This window comes from Chinchilla lanigera, unplaced genomic scaffold (assembly GCF_000276665.1).
Source record: "Chinchilla lanigera isolate Chin_1 unplaced genomic scaffold, ChiLan1.0 scaffold00026, whole genome shotgun sequence".
In the NCBI taxonomy this organism is placed as follows: domain Eukaryota; kingdom Metazoa; phylum Chordata; class Mammalia; order Rodentia; family Chinchillidae; genus Chinchilla; species Chinchilla lanigera.
Window position 1 is genome coordinate 9818519 of NW_004955427.1, and position 19392 is coordinate 9837910.

The window sequence follows — 19392 nt, forward strand, 5'->3', positions numbered from 1 at the left end:
ACTGTCCCTCTCCCCGTTCCTTGGTGCACTCTGCACTTGCCATCATCTGCCTTGCAACGTAATTTACTTGTTCATTTTGTCTGTTGTCTGATCTCCTTGAGGGAAGGGAAGCTGCACAGGGGCAGGGCGTGCTGCCTGTTGTGTTTTCCCCTGCTTGATCCCCGATATATAGCAGAGTAACTGAACACACAGCGAATAAAAGAAAGCAAAAAAGCAAGGCATGAAAAGACATGTGCTGTTGTCTTGGTTACTTTTCTCTCGTTGCTGGGACAGAATACCTGACACCCAAAATTAAGGAAGGCAAGGTTTATTTAGCTCATAGTTTGTGGAGGTCTCAGTCCATACTCAGCTGGCTCCAAGGCAGAATGGCACATGGCAGGGAGTAACTGTTCATGGCGGCAGAAGACAGCAAAAGCAGCAAGAGCAAAAGGGAGGAGCAGGTAGGAAAAGCAAGCCTCTCTCCCTCCCGTACATTGTATGTATACTATCCACCCTAGGGCGGGTATAGCACTCACATCCATAATTCCAGCATTGGATCATGAATCAATCATAACCCTAGAAGCCCGCCCCATGGCTGTATGGCTTTGGGGGGACATTTAGACACAAACCATAACAGTTGATAACAGTTATTCAAGGAAGGGGCAGGTAGTGAAGTCCAGGTAATAGGAAAAACAAAGGAAAAGGCTTGGGCTGATGTTACTTTCTCTTTCATTTGTGCTATTTTTCTTCAAAGAAATTCCATTACTTGGTAATTATATTGCTTTTTTACCTTTTTACTTATTTAGCATTTCATAAGCTGTTGGGACCCAAAGAATACTGACATAGCTACAGTAGACAGAGAAGGGACAGTCAGTGGAGCTGAGACCCAGAAGACGTTAAGTCAGGTCATCTGAAGCCGGGAGGGCAACAACAAGGGTGCTGAATCTGCTCTAAGAGTAAGAGGGTCACTGGGGACTTGGAGCAGGAGCACGATATCCTATGGCAAATACTGCAGATGGAAGACTCCAGCTTCTAGATCACGGAGACCAGGAGAAACTGTAAGGTGACTTACAGGGCAGATGTCACTGCCCTGGAAAGAGACGCTGGTGTGCTGATAGAGAGGTAACTAAACAGTAAGATCGGTCTTATGTGTCAAGCTTGATTCAGCAAAACCGGCAGTGGGTTGAGTGTAGGGCATGAAGGGAGGAGGGAAATTCCGGATGAACCCAGCTATGGGCCGGAGGAACCGAATGGCGGACTCTTTACTGAGCTGGGGAAGCAGGAGGACGTCTCCTGGGATTCTTCCCTCCCTCGATTCCCGAGGCCTTTCAGTCTCAACTGTCTCTGAGTAGTTTATTCTTTTCTGTCCACTCTCAATTCTTCAATGAATCTTTTAAAAGCTCAGGGGGCTAAAGCAGCACACTTCATGCAAACAATGGCCTCATCAGCATAATCAACCCGGACTTCCTTTGCCCCAGTCTTTCCAACAGTTCTCATGATTTTACTTGAATATCCTGCTGAAACCTCAAATCCTCAGTCTTATGAGAATAAGGCTGCCCGATCACCCTTCACCGGTCCCCTTGCTGTTTGTAACACCCCTCAGATTTCTGCCTCAGCCCTGCTTTCTTTATTTAGCCTTCTGTACACCTTACCGTGCTTTGCAGTTTTCCCCTGCAAATTTACTGTCTTCCCTGTCTCTTTACCACTGTCACGCAGCACCATCCTACTTATTTCTGTTTTGTTTTGTCTTTAGCTTCTTCTTTTCCAGCCCAAGCCCTTACCACAGCCTGATAGCTTTTAAACAGAACTTCCATGATTAGACATTCCTTTTCAAAGATGTCCTCAAGTTTCTGCTTACTTAGTATCTCAAGCACAAACTCTTTGGTTTTCAAAAGCTCTTCTCAACGTGATTCTAAGTCATTTGGATATAATTTCAGTATTTCTTAACAAACATCCTCTGCTATAATATCTTCGGATTCCCCAGAAGCACCACATATACCTTTGTTTGATCATCTTTGGTCACATTTGCTCTTCTTTCTCTTCTTGCCCCACCCCTTACCCCTCCCTCCAACCCTCACCTCTTCAGTCCCCCCTTCTTCTCCTCTTCCTCCAGACATATGGATTTCTTGGTATTTTTTGGATGCAGGGTCTCACTATGTAGCTAGGCTAGCCTCAAACTTGTGGTGATCCCCCTGCCTCAGCCTCCCAAGTGCTGGGATTCATATGGATTTCTTAAGTTGCACACCATTTACTATTATTACCATTGTTGTAAGTGAAGCATTGTATGTGACCGGTATAAGGCCAAGACCCTGCAGCAGCCTGGATTCTTGCCATGATCCTTCAAAACTTGGGTGCATCTCCCCAAAACAAATTTAACTCTGCAAAGCATTTCTGAAGATTGCATTGGGGAAAGGAAGAAATAATTACATGTAGCAAGAAAGTTACCTTAAAATTACCACAAGGCTGGGGCTTGGACCCCTCCTACCAGCTGGTCCAGCAGGAATGAAGGGGCCCAGGGCATACTCTGCTTTCTCCCTCTGGCCAGACAGTTGTCTCCAAGGAGGAGCCCCGTGAAATCATGACTATAGAGGAAAAAGTGGACAGCCTGTTGCTGGACAGTGGTGCTGGTCTCTCAGTCCTTCTTTTCAGTCCTGGGCTTCCTTCCAGCTGTCACACCTCAGTGAGGGGAGTCACTGATGAGGAGTTAATCTGCTATTTTTTGCAACCCTTGGGCTGTAACTACTTGTTGGATCTCTCTTGCGTATCTTTGTTTTCCTGGGAAACTACTTTGAGGCTGCCAACATGTATTGCAGCAGCCATTGATGATTTCCTTCCAATCTTTTCATAACTCTGTAATGTTTGTATTGTTCCTATGCTAATTCGTAAATGGATGTATGTTTGTTACTATGTGTTTTCAACAACAACCATTGAGAATAGTCAATGATTATTTGATTGATCACTCATGTATAGCTCTATTTGTTTTCCCTAGAGACCACTTTGGAGAATCCAAGCTATAGTATAACAACCATTGATAATTTCCTGCCATTTTTGTCTGTAACTCACGATTATTTGTCTATTTTCCTGAGAAACTATCTTGAAGATACCAATAGGTAAAACCACCACCATTGATAATGTCCTACCACTTTGTCTGTAATTTGGTGAATTCCCCTATTGCTATGTTGTCCTTCTTTTACTCTTTTAAATTAAAAAAAAAAAATTGCCACAAGCCATCTATTGGTTAAAGCCTTTGACTGGTGGCTGGCCCATCCCTACCCGTACACTCTCCCCACCCCACCTCTCCTGCAGGTTTTCCTGCTCACTCTCCCTCTCCATCCCTGCACAGTGTCACTGTTCAGCTCTCCCTTTCCTCCACTGAGCAGTTCTTGGTCAGTTTTCATTCTCCTGGGCTACCCAGTAAAGGCTGAGTTTGCATTATTTAGAGCCACACAAAGAATTGCTTTCATTATCCAAAGAATTATTTTCAGTGCATCATAAATCAGTCATTCCACAATTCAGTAACTCGATCATCCCATAATCCTATTCATTAATTTTCATAAAAACCGAGAAAGAGATGATATTATTATTCTCTTTTCATGTAGAAGAAAGCAGGAGGTCAAAACTTGATATAACGAGTGGCTCATAGGTCTGAATTTCAAGTTGGGTCATTGTTGGTGCACAGACAGTGTCCCCCCTGTAACATAATTCTACTCATAGTTTTGTAAAACTGTCTTCCAACTCTGTTTTCCTTCAGGGAAAGGATTGGATAGTTTATTATTTTTGATGCTCTTCAACATCTGCAACATGATGCTGTTCAATAGATTTGTCTTAATTAATTGGATCATGGCTGATCATTAATATGTAGATTCATTATAAGTCACCCATGAGCTGTTCCTTTATAAAAATCAGGGACTGTTTCATGTATTACTCTTGTGACTGTCTATCGCACCTGCTGGTGAGCTCATGAATGATGCTTTGGAGGCTGAGCAGAGATAATTTTTCCTACAAAGCCCTTGGGGCAACTGTGGTTTGTATCTCTGTAAAAGCCTTGGCCATGCAATTTCTCACACTCTGAGCAACAATCACATTACTGTACAGGTTCATTAAGAAGCAACGGTAGCATCATCAAACAGGAAAGCTGACTGAGAAATGGTCTGCTTTTGAAATTAAGACAACTTTAATATCCAGTCTCACGCTATTACAACATCTATTGCATGTTATTACAATATTCATGCAGTTTCCTTTGAAAAACTTGTTAGGAGTAAGGAAATGGCGTGGATTGGGGAGAATGCAGCTGGCTTAGGGATTCCCTGTGCAAATTATTTGCCATTCTTTGCTTTTACCTATTCTTGGGTTACTTTTCACTCTTTTCTTTGGGTCATATCTTGTAACACTGGTGCCCAGAGTACTGTACTTGTCTGTTGATTTGGCTTTTAGCCACTTAAAGTGTGAAACTAGTTATTGGCAGCTCAACTCTTCTGGACATTCTTCAGGTTTTACAACATGCCATGGAGGGCCTGTCAATGATTCCAGGAATTCAGAACACGTCAATGTCTTCTCCGAGCTGGAACAAGACTCTTTCAAAGGATGACCCAAAGAGCTGACCAGGTGCAACTGGTAATGGGCTTCTCTCAGTTTCTGAACAGACAGTGAAAACTCTAAACCATAGTTCTTAGCATGACTGAGGTCCAACAAGAAGAAATTCAAAAAATTAAACAGAGAGAGTGCCATCTACTTGTTTCTTCATTCACACATCATTCTTGGGCTCCAGAAAATACTATCTATACTCTGCCCCAGGCACTGGAGGTTGCATCTTTCATAATAAATACCACGGATCTTCTTGCCAAACTTTTAAAACATTTCTAGCAGGGGTGATCTGGCCATCAAGTTTTTTAAAATGCTGAAATACTGGGAAAATGAAATTAATTTATCTTTCAGTCTTTTCGCAAGGCAGAAAAGTGGGAGAGAAAGACGGAGAGAGACAGAGACAGACAGACAGAGAAAGACAGACAGAGGCAGAGACAAAAGAGCTAAAAATCCGTGTAATCAGAAAGGTTGTAAGATTTCTGGTTATTAAGTAGGCAGGGCTAAGCCAACCTTATATAACCGCAGCACACTAGAGATACTCTTTCATGTCTTAGCAATCTAAGCTTTTCTCTTACATTCAAAACAGCAACTTTAAACATGATTGTTATGAAACCTGTAAAAACAGCACAGAGCAGTATGTAATAAAAAGATAAACACTGTTTCATATCGGAATCCAAAAATCTACACAATGTCAACTTAGGTACTCCAGCAAGGTGAATTAAAGCTTGCATATGTGTAATAAAAAGAGTGCTATTCCTCTCCCTTCCCTCCAACTCCTCTTCTCTTCCTTATTTACAAAGCTTTGTTTCCATTTTATCCTTTTTTTTTTTTTTTTTTTTTTGGAAAAAAAAGTCTTATTTGAGTCTCAACATATTATTCCCACTCAACTTCTCAGATTTGGATTTTCCAAAATTAAGCTTTCTTCAAACTCATCATTTGCATCCCCAGCCATCTGCTGTGGTTTGGCCGTCTGACTTTCCCACTGCCTGTGCAAGCAGATTCCCTCAGATATGTATTCTGTGGAGCTGCCTCTCACATCTCATCTTGGGACATAACTCGAGTGGACAGCTTGCCTCCCTTTGATAGAATTTTTGGGCATCCAGTTCCATTTCATTTTAATTCTTTTGCTTCTGTTAAGCATGGTGCAGTGACAGCTGATCAGATCACATCACTTTGAGGGGCACTGTTCACACCAGTTCCAGTTCTGGGGTGGAATGGAACCCAGGTGCCAAATTTCGCCTGCAGTAAAGTTGAACTGCCAGTTTAAGACACAGCTGTGAAGAGAGTTTTTAGCTGAACCCAAATAAGTCCTTAATCACAACATGGCTGCACAGGGTACTGCCCCAGCAACATGTACCCACATGCTGATTCTCCTGACAAACACTGACATACCCGTAAGAAGTGCTTTGAAATAATTTCTACTTCCTTCCTACCTGGGATTAACTGGGACAAATCTGAACTATGTGAGTTGGAAATTCTTGAGGCAGAAAACAAGTCAGAATATCAAGGATTCATTAAAAGAGAAGGCAGGACACATGTTTTGAGCCCAGAAGATATTACAGCATTTTATGGAGGCCAAAGGTAAGGCAGCACTAAGTCATGGGAGGGCAGGTGGTAAGGCTAGGACTGCAGTCGTACTCCTAGAGAGATACTCTTCAACAGAGAAAAAGACTCTCTTCTCTAGGACCCAGAAATTAGTAGAGACCCTGAAAAAATAAACTGATGACATTTAACTCTAGAAAACTAGAAGAAGAGCTGGATGTTGAGGAGAAAAGCAATACATTGTGTAGATCAGATTTAGGATGTGTAAGGCAGAAATGGCCCATAGGGGAGTTAACTTAATCTGGCCAAGGACGTGGTGATAGATTAGTCCTCTGATATTTCTAAAATTAAACATAATTTTGGCATTCATTTATGGGTAATGGTGTAGTAATTTAATATAATGTATAGTGACCAAGTCAAGGTAATTAGCATTTCCATCCCCTCAAATGTCATCATTCCTATGTGCAGGGAACATTCAAATTCCTCTCCTTTAGGTGTTAAAAGTGTAATGAATTGCTGTAGAACACAGCTCCCACACTGTGCTACCTAACTGTAGAATGACTTCCCCATGTTTTGGTACCTGTTATTCACCCTTTCACTACTTGTGAAATACATTTCACCCCCTTTTGGGGGCCTCTCTGGATTCTATTCTACTTTCTGCTTCTGTGCCATCAGTTCTCCACGCTTCCACAAATGAGTGAGAACAGGTGGTGTTTGTCCTCTGGGCCCAGTTTATTTCACATAGCATTACCTTCTCCAACACCATTCATGCTGCTGCAAGTGACAGAATCTCATCCTTCTATGGCTGTGTAATATTCCACTGTGAATACAAAGCACATTTCAGGTGGGTTACTTTTTTTAAAGTGATGCAAGAATTGTGGCTGGAGACACCCATCTCCAAGGAAGCCTGTCTAAGCCAAAATGTTTAATATTAATCAATTTGGTATATGCGTATATCATGAAGTCCTCACACCTGAGTAAAGTATGTTTGTGGGCTTCGGCTAACCCAAGCAGTGGAAGGGCTGCTCAAGTTGACACAGTAGGAGCTGACGGAGAAAGACAGCAAGGGAGAAGCCCCAGTGAGAACTGGTCAGAGAAGTGGTTGCTGAGGTCCATTAGCTGGGGCTCAAGGTGATCATCTCCCGGCAGTCTGACCATTAGGAACCTAAAAAGTTTTCTCATCTGTAAAATAAGGACGAAGAGAGTACTCACCGCTCAGCTTACTAAGAGGGTTGGATTAGAATATCCATGGGAAGCTCAACGCCTTAATTCCATTATGACCACACAGAAAGAAGGACTGACTCCACTAAACCACACATGCACATGCACACACAGCCCAGAATTTCAGGGAAACTTGCTTCCAGTGAGAGATAATAAATTTGGATGGTACCACTGCCTTGGAATGGTGGACAGAACAGTAGTTGTGTTAATGAGATTATGAAGAATAATGAAAGAGGTATGCTGGAGTGTGGACGGACAGTCCCGCACCAAATGCTCCAAAGGTCCAATTGAGAAGCTAACGAGGCATTTTGAATTGGATTAAGATATCTTCTTTTAAAAACCCTCCTTATTTTCATGACAGTTTTTGTATCTCCAGAAAATGCCTGAAGTTTTAACTGCATCCCAGCTGGCCACTTCCACAGCTGCAAAAGCTGCGATGCGCAAGGTCTTACCAAGAACACTAGCACTGCGTGGACTTTGAAAATGAATGCGCTGCATGGGCTGCAAGGCTAAGCATAAATTAATAACAAAAGGGAAACGGCCACACAGCTGACACCAACCATCTATATGACCAGAAGCAACTGCAGATAAAGCAAATGAGCCCAACTCCGCATGAATGATTCAGGAGCGCATTAAGTGTGACGTGCAACGTAGAACAAGCAGACAGATGTCAAGAATGGGCAGGAAGTAAAGATCACCCCACCAGGAGAAGAAGAAATTGAAGAAGAATGTGATTTTCAACAGTTGCTTCCATGGACTTCGGCCCTTGGAGTAAAAGAAACAAGGAGAATATTCAACCAAGGGTTAGGGGGAGGCAGGGATGAAGAGGATAGGGAAACAAACTGTTATAAGACTGAGCCATGGCGGTGAGGTGCTTTTAGAGGATAGATGATCATATGGCTGAAATAATCAGCAGTGGTGAGACTGAATATAGACCTGAAAAATAATCACTGTCACTTCACTTGAAATCATAGAACTGTCAGTACAAGAGCCAAAGTGAGGTTGTTACAGTGTATGTCTAGACGCACTCAAATGGGGGGTTTTGGAAGGTGACTGGGTTAGGGGGGTTGTAGCTGACTTGCTGTCAGGAGATGGCATCTGGTCAGAAGAGGTGGGTCACGGGGCTGTAGCCTGAGGCGTCCTTCCCTGGCTCCTCCCCTCACCTCTCTGCTTCCGCTTCACAATGAGAGGAGCAGCTTGTCCTCTACTATGCCCCTCGCTATGCTGTTCTGCCTTGGGCCAGCAGACTGTGGACTGAACGCTCTACAAACTGCAAGCCAAAATAAATATCTCCTCCTTTAATTTTTGGGTGCTGGGTATTGTGTCCCAGTGACAAGAAAAAGGACTAAGACAGAGGTGTTGTCCAAAATATTGAAGAGAGAGAAATCAAGTATCTTAATGTGGGGGGAAAAATCCTTTCAAGAGGCAGACTGGTAGACATAATTAATGTAGTAGAAGAAAAAATGTGCCAGTGGGAATAGAGTTGTTCTCTAGACAACATGGAACTGACAGTCACAGGGCACAGGCAGGTAAGAGGTCAGGGCTGTCCATGCCGGGGTCCTTTTGGTGTCATTGTTGCACTGGTAACAGCATCTTTGTCACCCCTTTTGGGGATGTGGACACAGGAAGCTCTCTTAGCTGAAAGCCTTTAAAAAATTCAGCAGTGGTAGAATGCTTCCCCAGCAAGCCTGAATATCTGGGTTCAATCCCCAGCACTCCAAAAGAAAAGAAATTCAGACATGGAGCTGAGCAGCAACTGTCAATTTGCACTTGGCCAACCATGCAGATTGCCATAAAGCGAGAATACATAGCAAAGAAGTCAGAACGTGACGTCCACGTGAACTGAGGTTGAATTCACCTTTTAAATGACTAAACTTTATGTTACTATGGAACAGTTTTGTGGGGTGAGATAATGTGAAATGATCCCTGCGAGAGGGACTTTCTTTGGTTTACTGGACATACCGTATTTCTGAGTCTATGACACTAAAAGAAGGACTTGAGTTCCACAGTCCACATCTAGTAAATTCACCAAAGTAATAAACACCATCCAGGGCAGAGGGCTAGAATGAAGGTGCCCTGTGCTGGAGTTTCCTGGACCAGTATTAGGACTGAGTGTCTTCTTCCTTTAGCAGGTACAGAGTCAGAATGAAACACACACACACACACACACACACACACACACACACACACACACACACCAAAAGATTACAGAAGGGGCAGAAGGGTTAAGAATATTTGTCATATTTCTGAGTTTAAGAAAGCACAAGTAAGCATTCATGACTAATTTTTCTTAGTTGAATTATTGCACCTACAACCAGAGAAATTAATGTGCATCTGGATAATGCATATTCATCCAAATTAGTTGGATGCTATGAATTTGAAAACAGAGCTGCTGTTAGGACTGCAGGGACAGAAGTAAATCATGTACCACATGAATACCCACAAGCAGCATAAGGACCTCAGAAATATTACATAAAGAGGCAACAATATTTTTAAAATACATCATGAAAAAGCTCTTGCTAAAAGTTCCATGCAAAGCTTAGAGAGATGACAAAGGGATGACTGCTTGAGAAGCACAAAGGTTCTGAAGCTGTTGTACAGTCAGTAGTGACTGCTACACCCACAGGTCTGGCTGCCTCACACGCTGCTTCAAGAGCTAGAAGCAGCCTTGCTTACAACACTGCTTGCTCTTCTGTCTGCAAAAGAGCAAATCTTTGACTTCTGACCCTTTTCTTTTTGAAGGTAAAGTGTGTGCTATGTACAGGATATGTCTAAGGTCCTGGATGATTATGGGTGTTAAATGCCATAAACATGAGCTTAAATTAGTATCAACCAGAATGGAAAGGGGGAAAGGGAATTAGAAGAAGAAAGGAGATGGGAAGGGAGGGAATTAAAAGAAAATAAAGAAGCTGTATTATGCGCACCTACCAACTCCTCAAGGTGACCATAAAACGTATGTACTGCAACCATCACAGAAAATAAAAAAATTTGAAAATGGTGTTTACTTTCTAAGCGTCCTGGAGTTAGCTGTTCCTATTCTCAACATTAAGGCCCTTTCTGCTCCCATGAGTAAATCACTTCCAGTCCTCTTCTACGTTCCTTCCGACAGCTTCTTGAAACACGCAGATAAAATGATGGGCCACCTGGAGCCACGGGGAGAGGCCCTGAGCTGTTCTCGGGGAGTTGGGAAATGGGGACACGGGAGCTCATGATACTGTTTGAAATTTTCCTTAATGAAATATTTTCTGAAAAAGCCCTTCATTATAGCCATATGGTGTACGTTGTAACAATGATACTCTAGTGAAAGGGGTATAAATGGAGCTAGTTAGAAAAAAATAATATGCTCATCATTAGCTTGAGTATAATTTAAACGTACTCCATAGTTCTAAATAACATTTTGAGGCACCTTACCTAAAGACACGTAGAATGAGGCTGAGCCCTTTTCTAAATGATTTCACTTCTATTATAATGTCAAAAATTACTACCCGGGTGACCACAGTTATTATTTAGGTTCAAGGTTAGCTCCAAAGTTCTTGGCAATTAAAGTAAAACGAGAGCTATAATAATATAATCAGCTCTCTGAGCAAAGAAAACACCAAATAGATTTTCCCCTGGCATTAAATTCTAGTGTCTAAATGAACTTTTAATGGTTTTATTATGATACAAAGCGTAACACACGACACCGTGGCAGTGTGCCTAACACAGCTTTGCAGATGAAGAACCCCTCACACGGTCATGCCTGGAGCCCATGTGCCCTGAGCAGAAGGGCTTTTGACAATCGGCTCAGCAAAGTCAGTGACTCTGTGGTAATCAAGACCTGTAGTTCTTTGATAGCAGCCACCGGGTGAAAATCGGGGTGCAATATCTAAAGGTGTGAAAGGAAAGCATACCTCTATTTCTTGGGTAGATTTCTCTCCACAGGGCTTTTGATAGTAGCATAATTATGTCAATTCAGGATTATACTTTCTGGTGAGAGTCCTTATTACAAACTACAGAAAGATTCATATGGTTGAGCTTGGACATAATTTTCTGAGATGACCTTCAAGAGATACACATCTCAATAAAGTATATATACATAGATATAGACATATAATTTTTATGTTTTTATACATTCATGCATTTATTAAAGCTCTGTCCCTTATAGTTAAAATGAAAGGACTCAAGAACTAGGGATCAGGATGTGAAAGTTCCAGTTATATCTCTGAGTTTATGTAGTTTTAGGTAAGTAACAGCTAATTTTGCAGAGTTCTGCTTCTTTACCTAAAAACTATGTGATGCAGCTGTATGCTTCAGCAATTTAGAGCCACTAATGGATCCCTGGATCCCTCTCATCTTCATGAATGTAAATAAATCCTAAGTTATTAGTCACTAAAACCGACACCACTGAGATTATATCTGGATCACTGTTGCTGGCTTCAACTCCAATCAATGCCTTACATTCCTGAAAAGACTGGACTCTGCTTCCTCTTCATTTCTCAGGAAGAGGCCACATGAAAGTAGTAACAAAAAGTATACAAGGATTAGTAGCAGTCAGTGGTACACATTAGACAATCATCATTTATTACTTTATGAAGCCTCTAGTTAGTGCAGTTTTTTTAGGTCTTTTTTTTTTCTTTTTTTATTTTTGGTACCAGGAATGGAACTCAGGGCCTTGCACCTGCAGGCAGGCACTGTGCTGCTGAGCTACATCCTTGTCCCTAGTGAAGATTTCTCTAAGATATACAGGGAATATTCAAATTCTGATCTTTGCCCTTAAGAAGTATATGATTTAGACAAGCACAGGTAAAGCTTAACAACATACAATAAAACAATAAAAGAGAGTGTCACAAGGAAAAGTATGAATGACTGTTACAGACTGTGGAACTCAACGTTGATCAAATGACCGGCACTGTTTTGCCAGGGTCTGCATGAATTACTGTTCATATAATGAATAAAAAATGTCTCATGTGGATATGTATATTGTTCTTCAAACCTATATAGCTTTTGGTATAGTGGATATGATACACATGTCAAAATATCTAAGGGTTTTCTCTGATTACATAGTTATTAGTCAATAGATACTAGATATATATCTAGTAGTAGTATCTATGATTATCTGGAATTTCTGTGATCCTTTTTGATATTAAAAATGTATTCATACTCAAAAAGGTGGGAAAACACTGGAATGAAAAACTTATGATAAAGACAAGGTCTCCATTACAGCTTGTATCTAGATGCCCTCCCCAAAGCCTCATGTGCTCAGATGCAGTTTCTTGGAGGTGTCTGGATCTAGGTCGATGGGGGTGAACAAATGACACATGTGGTATTATGTTTTCCTTTTAAGACAAAATATGTTAACATATGAGTTGCTTTTTCTAAACTAAATCCTCAGTATTCAGGTTTAATTGTGGCATTGGCACTTTGTGATAAATAAGTGGGTTGTGTTGCAGCTGGGGCACTTGTCTCTAAAAGGCTCGCCATCATTGATCTAGGGTGTGAGAACCCTAGATGGATTAAAAGTGTGTGATACCTAATGCATTTAGCATAGGTCTGGGTGCGGATAACGCAGGCCCACCCTGGGTTTGGATGGCACCATCCGACAAGCTTGTAGCCTGGATGGGATGAAAGTCCAAAAGGTTCTCTGGCTGTTGCTTCCTGCCTGCCTGCTGTAGACTGTTTCTCCTCTGCCATGCCCTTCAGCTATGCTGCCCTGCCTTGGATCCAGCCAATTACGGACTGAAACCTCTACAAACTGTGAGTTAAATAAACCTTTCCTCCTTTAACTTTGGGTACTGGGTATTTTATCTCAGCAGTGAGAAAGGTAACTAAGACAGTCCCCTGAGCTGGAACGGCTGGTGGGAGATGCTGTGTTGGGGGGCTGTTTCTTATTGATAGCTGAGTCTTCAGCGACTGGCCCAGAGTAAATGGTAAATGTACGTTTGTTGAGTGAAATGAATTTACAGAGGGCACTGAGTGAAAATCCAAAGAAATTAAATGGTGTAGATACAGGAAACAATAAGCATATTATTTTTATTGGAAACCTTTTCTTGAGGAAATGGGAAAGCTGTTTCAGATACAGTGCAACCTTCCGAGAAAAGCAAAGGTGTGATTAAAAAAGAAAGAACAATTCTCTAGGAGGAACAGTAAGTTTATCAATTGCTTGGATTAATAGAAGCAAGCTGTGAAAAGGAAAGGTAAAATACTAGCTGATTGTAGGCCCGTCTTTATCAAGCTTTTGAAGCATAGGATAAAATTTACTTAGAATGTATACACACACCTAATTCCATGCTACTCAGGCTACTATTAAAATTAGTGACATTTCTTGCACTTCCTCTGTCTGGTTGTGGCTATGCCTAGGACATTTATTGGACAGAAAGTTAGTAATTTTCTGTAAATCATCCTCAAATGATCCAAAGTTGTTTCAGATGCAGTTTAAAACCTGACGAGATTAAGGTTCCCAGCGCTTTCAAGAATATCACAGTCTCCTGATTTGTCCATCTTGCTTTCAGATTTTCATGTAGAAAGTCTTTCAAAGTGAAACCAGCTTAGCTTTCCAAGGGATGGAATGCAGTTTGCTTCCATTTCATCCTGCTTTTGCTAATCAGTGTGTTCCAATCTGGTTTTTATCCTCTTCAACAACAAACTGTTCCAAGATCATTCCCACTGCTGTTACCTCATCAACTGAAAGAACTTTGCCTTTTGCTGGTTGAGTATCTTCTCCAGGACTCTTGGACCACCTCTCTTTAAATCACTTTTTCCCCTCTTGGTTTTAATGCAGGAACAAATTCCTAGTTTGTTTCTCCCCTTACTGAGCAAGCCATTCCTCCACTATTTTCTATGTGCATCAGCTTTCAACATCATTCATAATCAGATAAGCAAATTTGTCTCCTACTTACTCCTCAACTCTGGAATCCAGGTTCATACACGAATCTTGTTATCTGACTCATCCTCACAGGTCTCAAACTCTGGGAGCTGAACTCATGCTCCTCTCCATGGCCAGCATGCTCCAGGCTCCATATTTCAGTGCTTAGAGCATTTCACTTTCCACCATCCCACCAGGCAAAAGAGCTCAAAACTGTGTTCATTCTTGCCAAATCCCTCTGCCCCACCTTGTTGATCCAATATATGACCAAGACAGGGCAGTGTGACCACCTCTACCACCATCGTCCTAAGCTACAGTAGGATTTCTCTATTATACCATTTTAATAGTCCCCAACTGTTCAGTGCATATTGGTACATGATAAGCATGACTACTAAGCAAAATACTATGTGATCAATCTCCAAGGAGTACTCTTAAACATCTATATCTGTTGCACCCTGGTATTGGAGTTACTAAAGAAAACAAATAAAGCAATATCAGTTTTGGTAGCATGCATCCCGCCCCCACAGCAGTAGGTATCCCAGGCAGCCAGCACAGAGAAACTATCTGCACCTCTCTCTCATCACAGTACCAAGATCCCTCCTCCCTGAGGAGGACAAAAGTAGTAGTGGTGTGGACCAAGTGCCACTAACACACTCAAGCAGAACAAAGATGCATACATCGGGTTTGCTACAAAGAAAAATATTCCCCTACAATTAGATAAGCCCCACACAGTCCTTGTGGGTTCTTTTTCTTTTGATATAAAAGTGTCCCAGACCCAAGATTAATTCTTATGTGGCTAAGTAGGAATCAAAAGACTGTTTTTCTCAACAACTCTGCCTTCTATGAATCATTCTTCCGAACTCAACCACAGCAATCTTTGCTAAAGGAAAATGTGATTGCACTATTCTCCTACATGAAGTCCCCAGTGGGTTCCCATTGCTTTTAGGATAGATTTGAACTTGTCTCAGTGTCTACAGGACCTGGGTGGTGTGGGCTACTCTTGCTGCCTCGCCCAACAGCCGTCTTTCAATCTCTCTGTCCTGCTGCTCTGTCTTACTACTCCGTATTCATCTTTGTCCTTCTCTTTAGCAAATGCTGTTCCCATTCCTTGGAAATGTTGTTCTTTTCTTACCAAGTTAACCCTACAAGCTTAAAGACCATTTTCTTTTTCTGGAAAAATGCCCCTGTCTTATCAGACACAGTCAAATCCCCCATTATAAGTATCTGTACTACTCTGTAATGGAAATTTCCAAAATAGCCAGGCACAGAGGCACATGCCTATGGTCCCAACTACTCAGGAGCCAGGGGATTGTGTGAGCCCAAGAGGCTGAAGCCAGCAGGCAACATAATGAGAATTCAGCTCAAAAACCAACAACCGCCACAGCTGCAGTTACAACTTCATGTAGAATTACCTAATTGCCTGTCTCTATGTGTAGACTAAGTTTAATGAGGGCAGGAAAGTTCACAAACTTAATTCTATGATTCTGGTTGCAGAGAATGCTCCACAATTCTGGCTGCAACTGAATCAAAAACATAATACGTATATAGTTGCAATTTGCAGCCTGAGTTCGTGAACCGAAGAACCACTGTATACAGTTTTGATCATGGTTGAACCCCTGCAGGAAGTACAATGAGTGACACATAATAAGATATGTGGGTGTGTGTAAATACCTGTATATGTGTATAGAATACATAAAGCAGTACAAAGTATGTGTATATATACATATATACTCATACACATATCCACAGATATTCACTTCATGTAGCTTTATGTATATGTGTGTGTGCAACTAATTTAATCCTTATATTTAAAGTCTAGAATGTGGCATTTTAACACTTCCGTAACACCGTCAATTTCTCAGTCTACTACGTTTTTTAAGAGTATGAAATATATGTACAAAATAAGCCAACATGCTCCAAATCTGGAAATTGCACAGTTAATGTGTTCTAGAATTCAGGGTCAAAGGAGAGAGAGCTATAAAGTGATTTTTGTACTGCAACCATATAGTCCTTTGAGTACAGCAAGAGTTAAAGAAATACATGCTAATTCTATACATGTATGCATTTAAATATGACACAATTTACAGAAATGGAAAAAAATGTGTAGATAGGAAACAGATTCAGTTTTGTTCATATAGTCTGAAGAAAAGGTTAAGGTAAAAGTTTCAAAATTCTAAGAAAATGGATTTTAATTTTAAGAGGCTAAACTATTGAAAAATGGAATGAGAAAAGGCTTCTTTAGCGGTAAAGAAATTCCAAAAGTCTGCACTATTTGCCAAAGATACTACAAAGGGATGTATAAGAAATTTCTATAAAGTAACCATTGTTCACAATAATTCCTTTTCAAAGAACATTCCTGAAATATCTTGTCACCCAGCAAGCAACGCCAAGGGCAGAAGCTCAGAAGATATTTGCTGATCAAAGGAGTTTATACTGCTTTGAGATCCTATGGCAATTAATTGTAGTATTTTCCATGGTGGCCCGCATTTATACCTCCACAGTGAATTTAACTTGTGAAAGCAGTTAAAATACATTAGATGCAAAATTTGATGAACAAGATAATTTAAATCATAAATTCTGGCTTCTAAACAATGTAAAGTGGAACTGGGTGAGATAATGCTTATAATTATTCAGCACTGACCCTGACCTTGGGTAAATGCCCACTCAGTTGTAAGTATTCTATTAACTGAATCTAAGGATACATTCTCAAAAAATAATGATAACATTGTAGGAATTAATGTGCTATGACTCTTTTAAAATGCATTTGAATATATGAAAATTCTGGGGTGGTACATCTGTTGAAATCAATCTTAACATTGACTGTATATTGATATTCTATGCCATTTTTCTAGAGGCTTGACTACAGGCATAACAACCCTATGTGGTTTGGCTAAGAACTTTTTTCTATAAAGCACTGAAAGCAAAACCCTAAAGACTGAAAGTTTGTCCTACATGAATATTTCTCTCTTAAATACAGATTCAAAATCCTTTTACTACTTGGGCATTCTTCAGGAGATCTTCACTGGGTTGAGTTTTTCAGACACTGTGCTGATATTAGCAATCAGAGTTTTAACCAAAATGGGAAATACGGGGGGAAAAAATAGAAATTGGGACCCCGTCCAGGAAACACAGATCGCAATGTATATCCTATAATTAGAGTGCTTTAAAAATGTGAAAATGAAGCAAAACCTTTACCAAATGCTATTTCCAGAACAAGTGAATTATTATACATTTTGTGAGTAAGAAAAAAGAAGAGAATACCTGGGCTATCTCGGCTGGTTTGACGTTTCTTGGCAGAGCTGCTGCGGTTCTCTGCTCCTGGGATTTCATTTTCTTGTGCACAGACTTCTTTACAACTTTAATCTCTGAAATGAGCTCCACATCAGGGTCTGCATCTGCATTTCTTTTCTGGCTTCTCTGGCTTAGTGAAAGCTTGAAGGACAAAAGCGATTCATGCCTCAGGTTATCATATGAAGGAGGCCCGATTTTTTGAGTCTTGGAATTTTCCTTAAAGAACAAAAACCACGTTTTATTGTTTAGGAGCTGGGTCATTTATAATAGATCCCTCATAACATTATACAAGTAAGATATATGAGTAGTACTATCTTACTACTAATAAACAGTTTAAAAGTCAAGCCAGGTGTGTTGGCACATGGCTGTAATCTGAGAACTCTGGAAGGCTGAGGCAGGAGGATCTAAAGCTGGATCTCACCCTGGGCAATTAGTGACTTCGTGAGACTCTGTCTCAAAATAAAAAATTTAAAAAGGGCTGAAGATGTAGTTCAGTACAGCAGCCTTGAGTTCAATCTCCAGTACCCTAATAAAAGTTAAAAGTCAAAAGTTTAGAAAGTCAACTTTAGTACATGTATCCTGACAAAACGGTGGATGAAGGGTTTGACTCAGAAAGAGCTGCAGAACTGGGTTCAGTCAAGAGCTCTGATTTTGAGGGTGAAAAAGACCTCAAGCTGAAAACATACTGTACATCCTGACTTCCTCCCGACACAGGTTTACACAAAGCTGTCTCCCAACCCCTATCCCCTCCCACATCCTGCCTTCTGCCCTTTGTGGGCCTGTTTCCTCTGATAAGGACACATTTGGTAAGAAACCTAGAAAACGGGAGCCTGCTTTTGGCTCTAAGAAACGAAAAGTAACCAGCAGGAGGAGCAGCCTGGGCGGTGCAGCCCACACGGCACTCAGCGATTCCTGTCTGCTCCCCACCGCCCTAAGGTGCCTGCTCCGGAAGCCCTCTCCCAGCCATGCCCGGGGCTCAGGCAAGCTTTCTGGCTCCTTTCCTCCTTCATGTAAACCCCATTACTTTGGTGAAGTCACGCTACACAGTGGACACCAGTTTGCTTATGTGTAGGTCAAATCTTAGTACACAGACTTATTATTTTAGGGGCTTTATAAATCACATTTCTAACCCATTTCTCAGGGCAAGTCACTTGCATGTGATTTTTACTGCTTTCCACTCCAGGAGAATTCCTTGGCTGGCTTTCCTCTCAGACTCTGTGGTCATTTAGTATAAGTAACGTGGGGAGACCCTGCGGCTGGTTCTGCAATTCAGGACAGAGTGGTCACAGGTAAATTCCCCTAAAAGGGGGAGCTGGCTTGTAAGACTTCACCATTTCAACTTTGTACTGAGCTTATGAATCCCTATTCATTAGAGACATAAAATCTACTATGCATATCTCTCTATCTAAAGGTTAGCTAGGGCTTATGAATCCATTATCTGCCTGTTAAGAAGTATGAACAATTAAAAATAATTTCCTACAAGTACATGTGACTAACATGGCCGAGAGGCTTGAAGACTTCACAACTATTCCCTTTTAAAGAAGTCCTAAGGTTCAAAATGATCTCTAGATATTGAATTTTAAATAGTAACAGAAATATGAAAAACATCTTCCATGTCATTTCGCAAACATGAGAAACAAAAGATGAAGTTACATGTACAACTCAGACTCCGCTATGGTATCCAGCTCCAGATTTTCTAGGGCAGAGTACCCACCTACCTAAATAGGAGTCCCAGCTCTGACTACAGCTCCAAACTGCCGTGCTGAAAATTTTTCTGATACAATTGGCCTATATAGGTTTTGAAATGGCGTGTTTTCCTGTGTCCTGATATTCCTTATACCTCCGGGTGCTGTAGAGGCAACCCTTCCAAACTGAATTTTTCCACCCATGTGCCTGCACCCACCCAAACCAAGACTTCCCCAAACCAAGACTTC

The 19392-nt window shown here is 41.2% G+C and overlaps 1 protein-coding gene across 4 annotated transcripts in view; it reads right to left on the reverse strand.

Annotated features, from left to right (window-relative positions):
• Morc1 (MORC family CW-type zinc finger 1) overlaps nucleotides 1-19392 on the reverse strand; it is a 184072-nt gene that overhangs the window by 28450 nt on the left and 136230 nt on the right. For all 4 annotated transcript variants that reach the window (XM_013515035.1, XM_013515034.1, XM_013515033.1 and 1 more), the window contains one exon: nucleotides 17429-17674. In XM_013515035.1, coding sequence (XP_013370489.1) covers nucleotides 17429-17674 — 246 coding nt within the window. The remainder of the gene's footprint in view (nucleotides 1-17428; nucleotides 17675-19392) is intronic.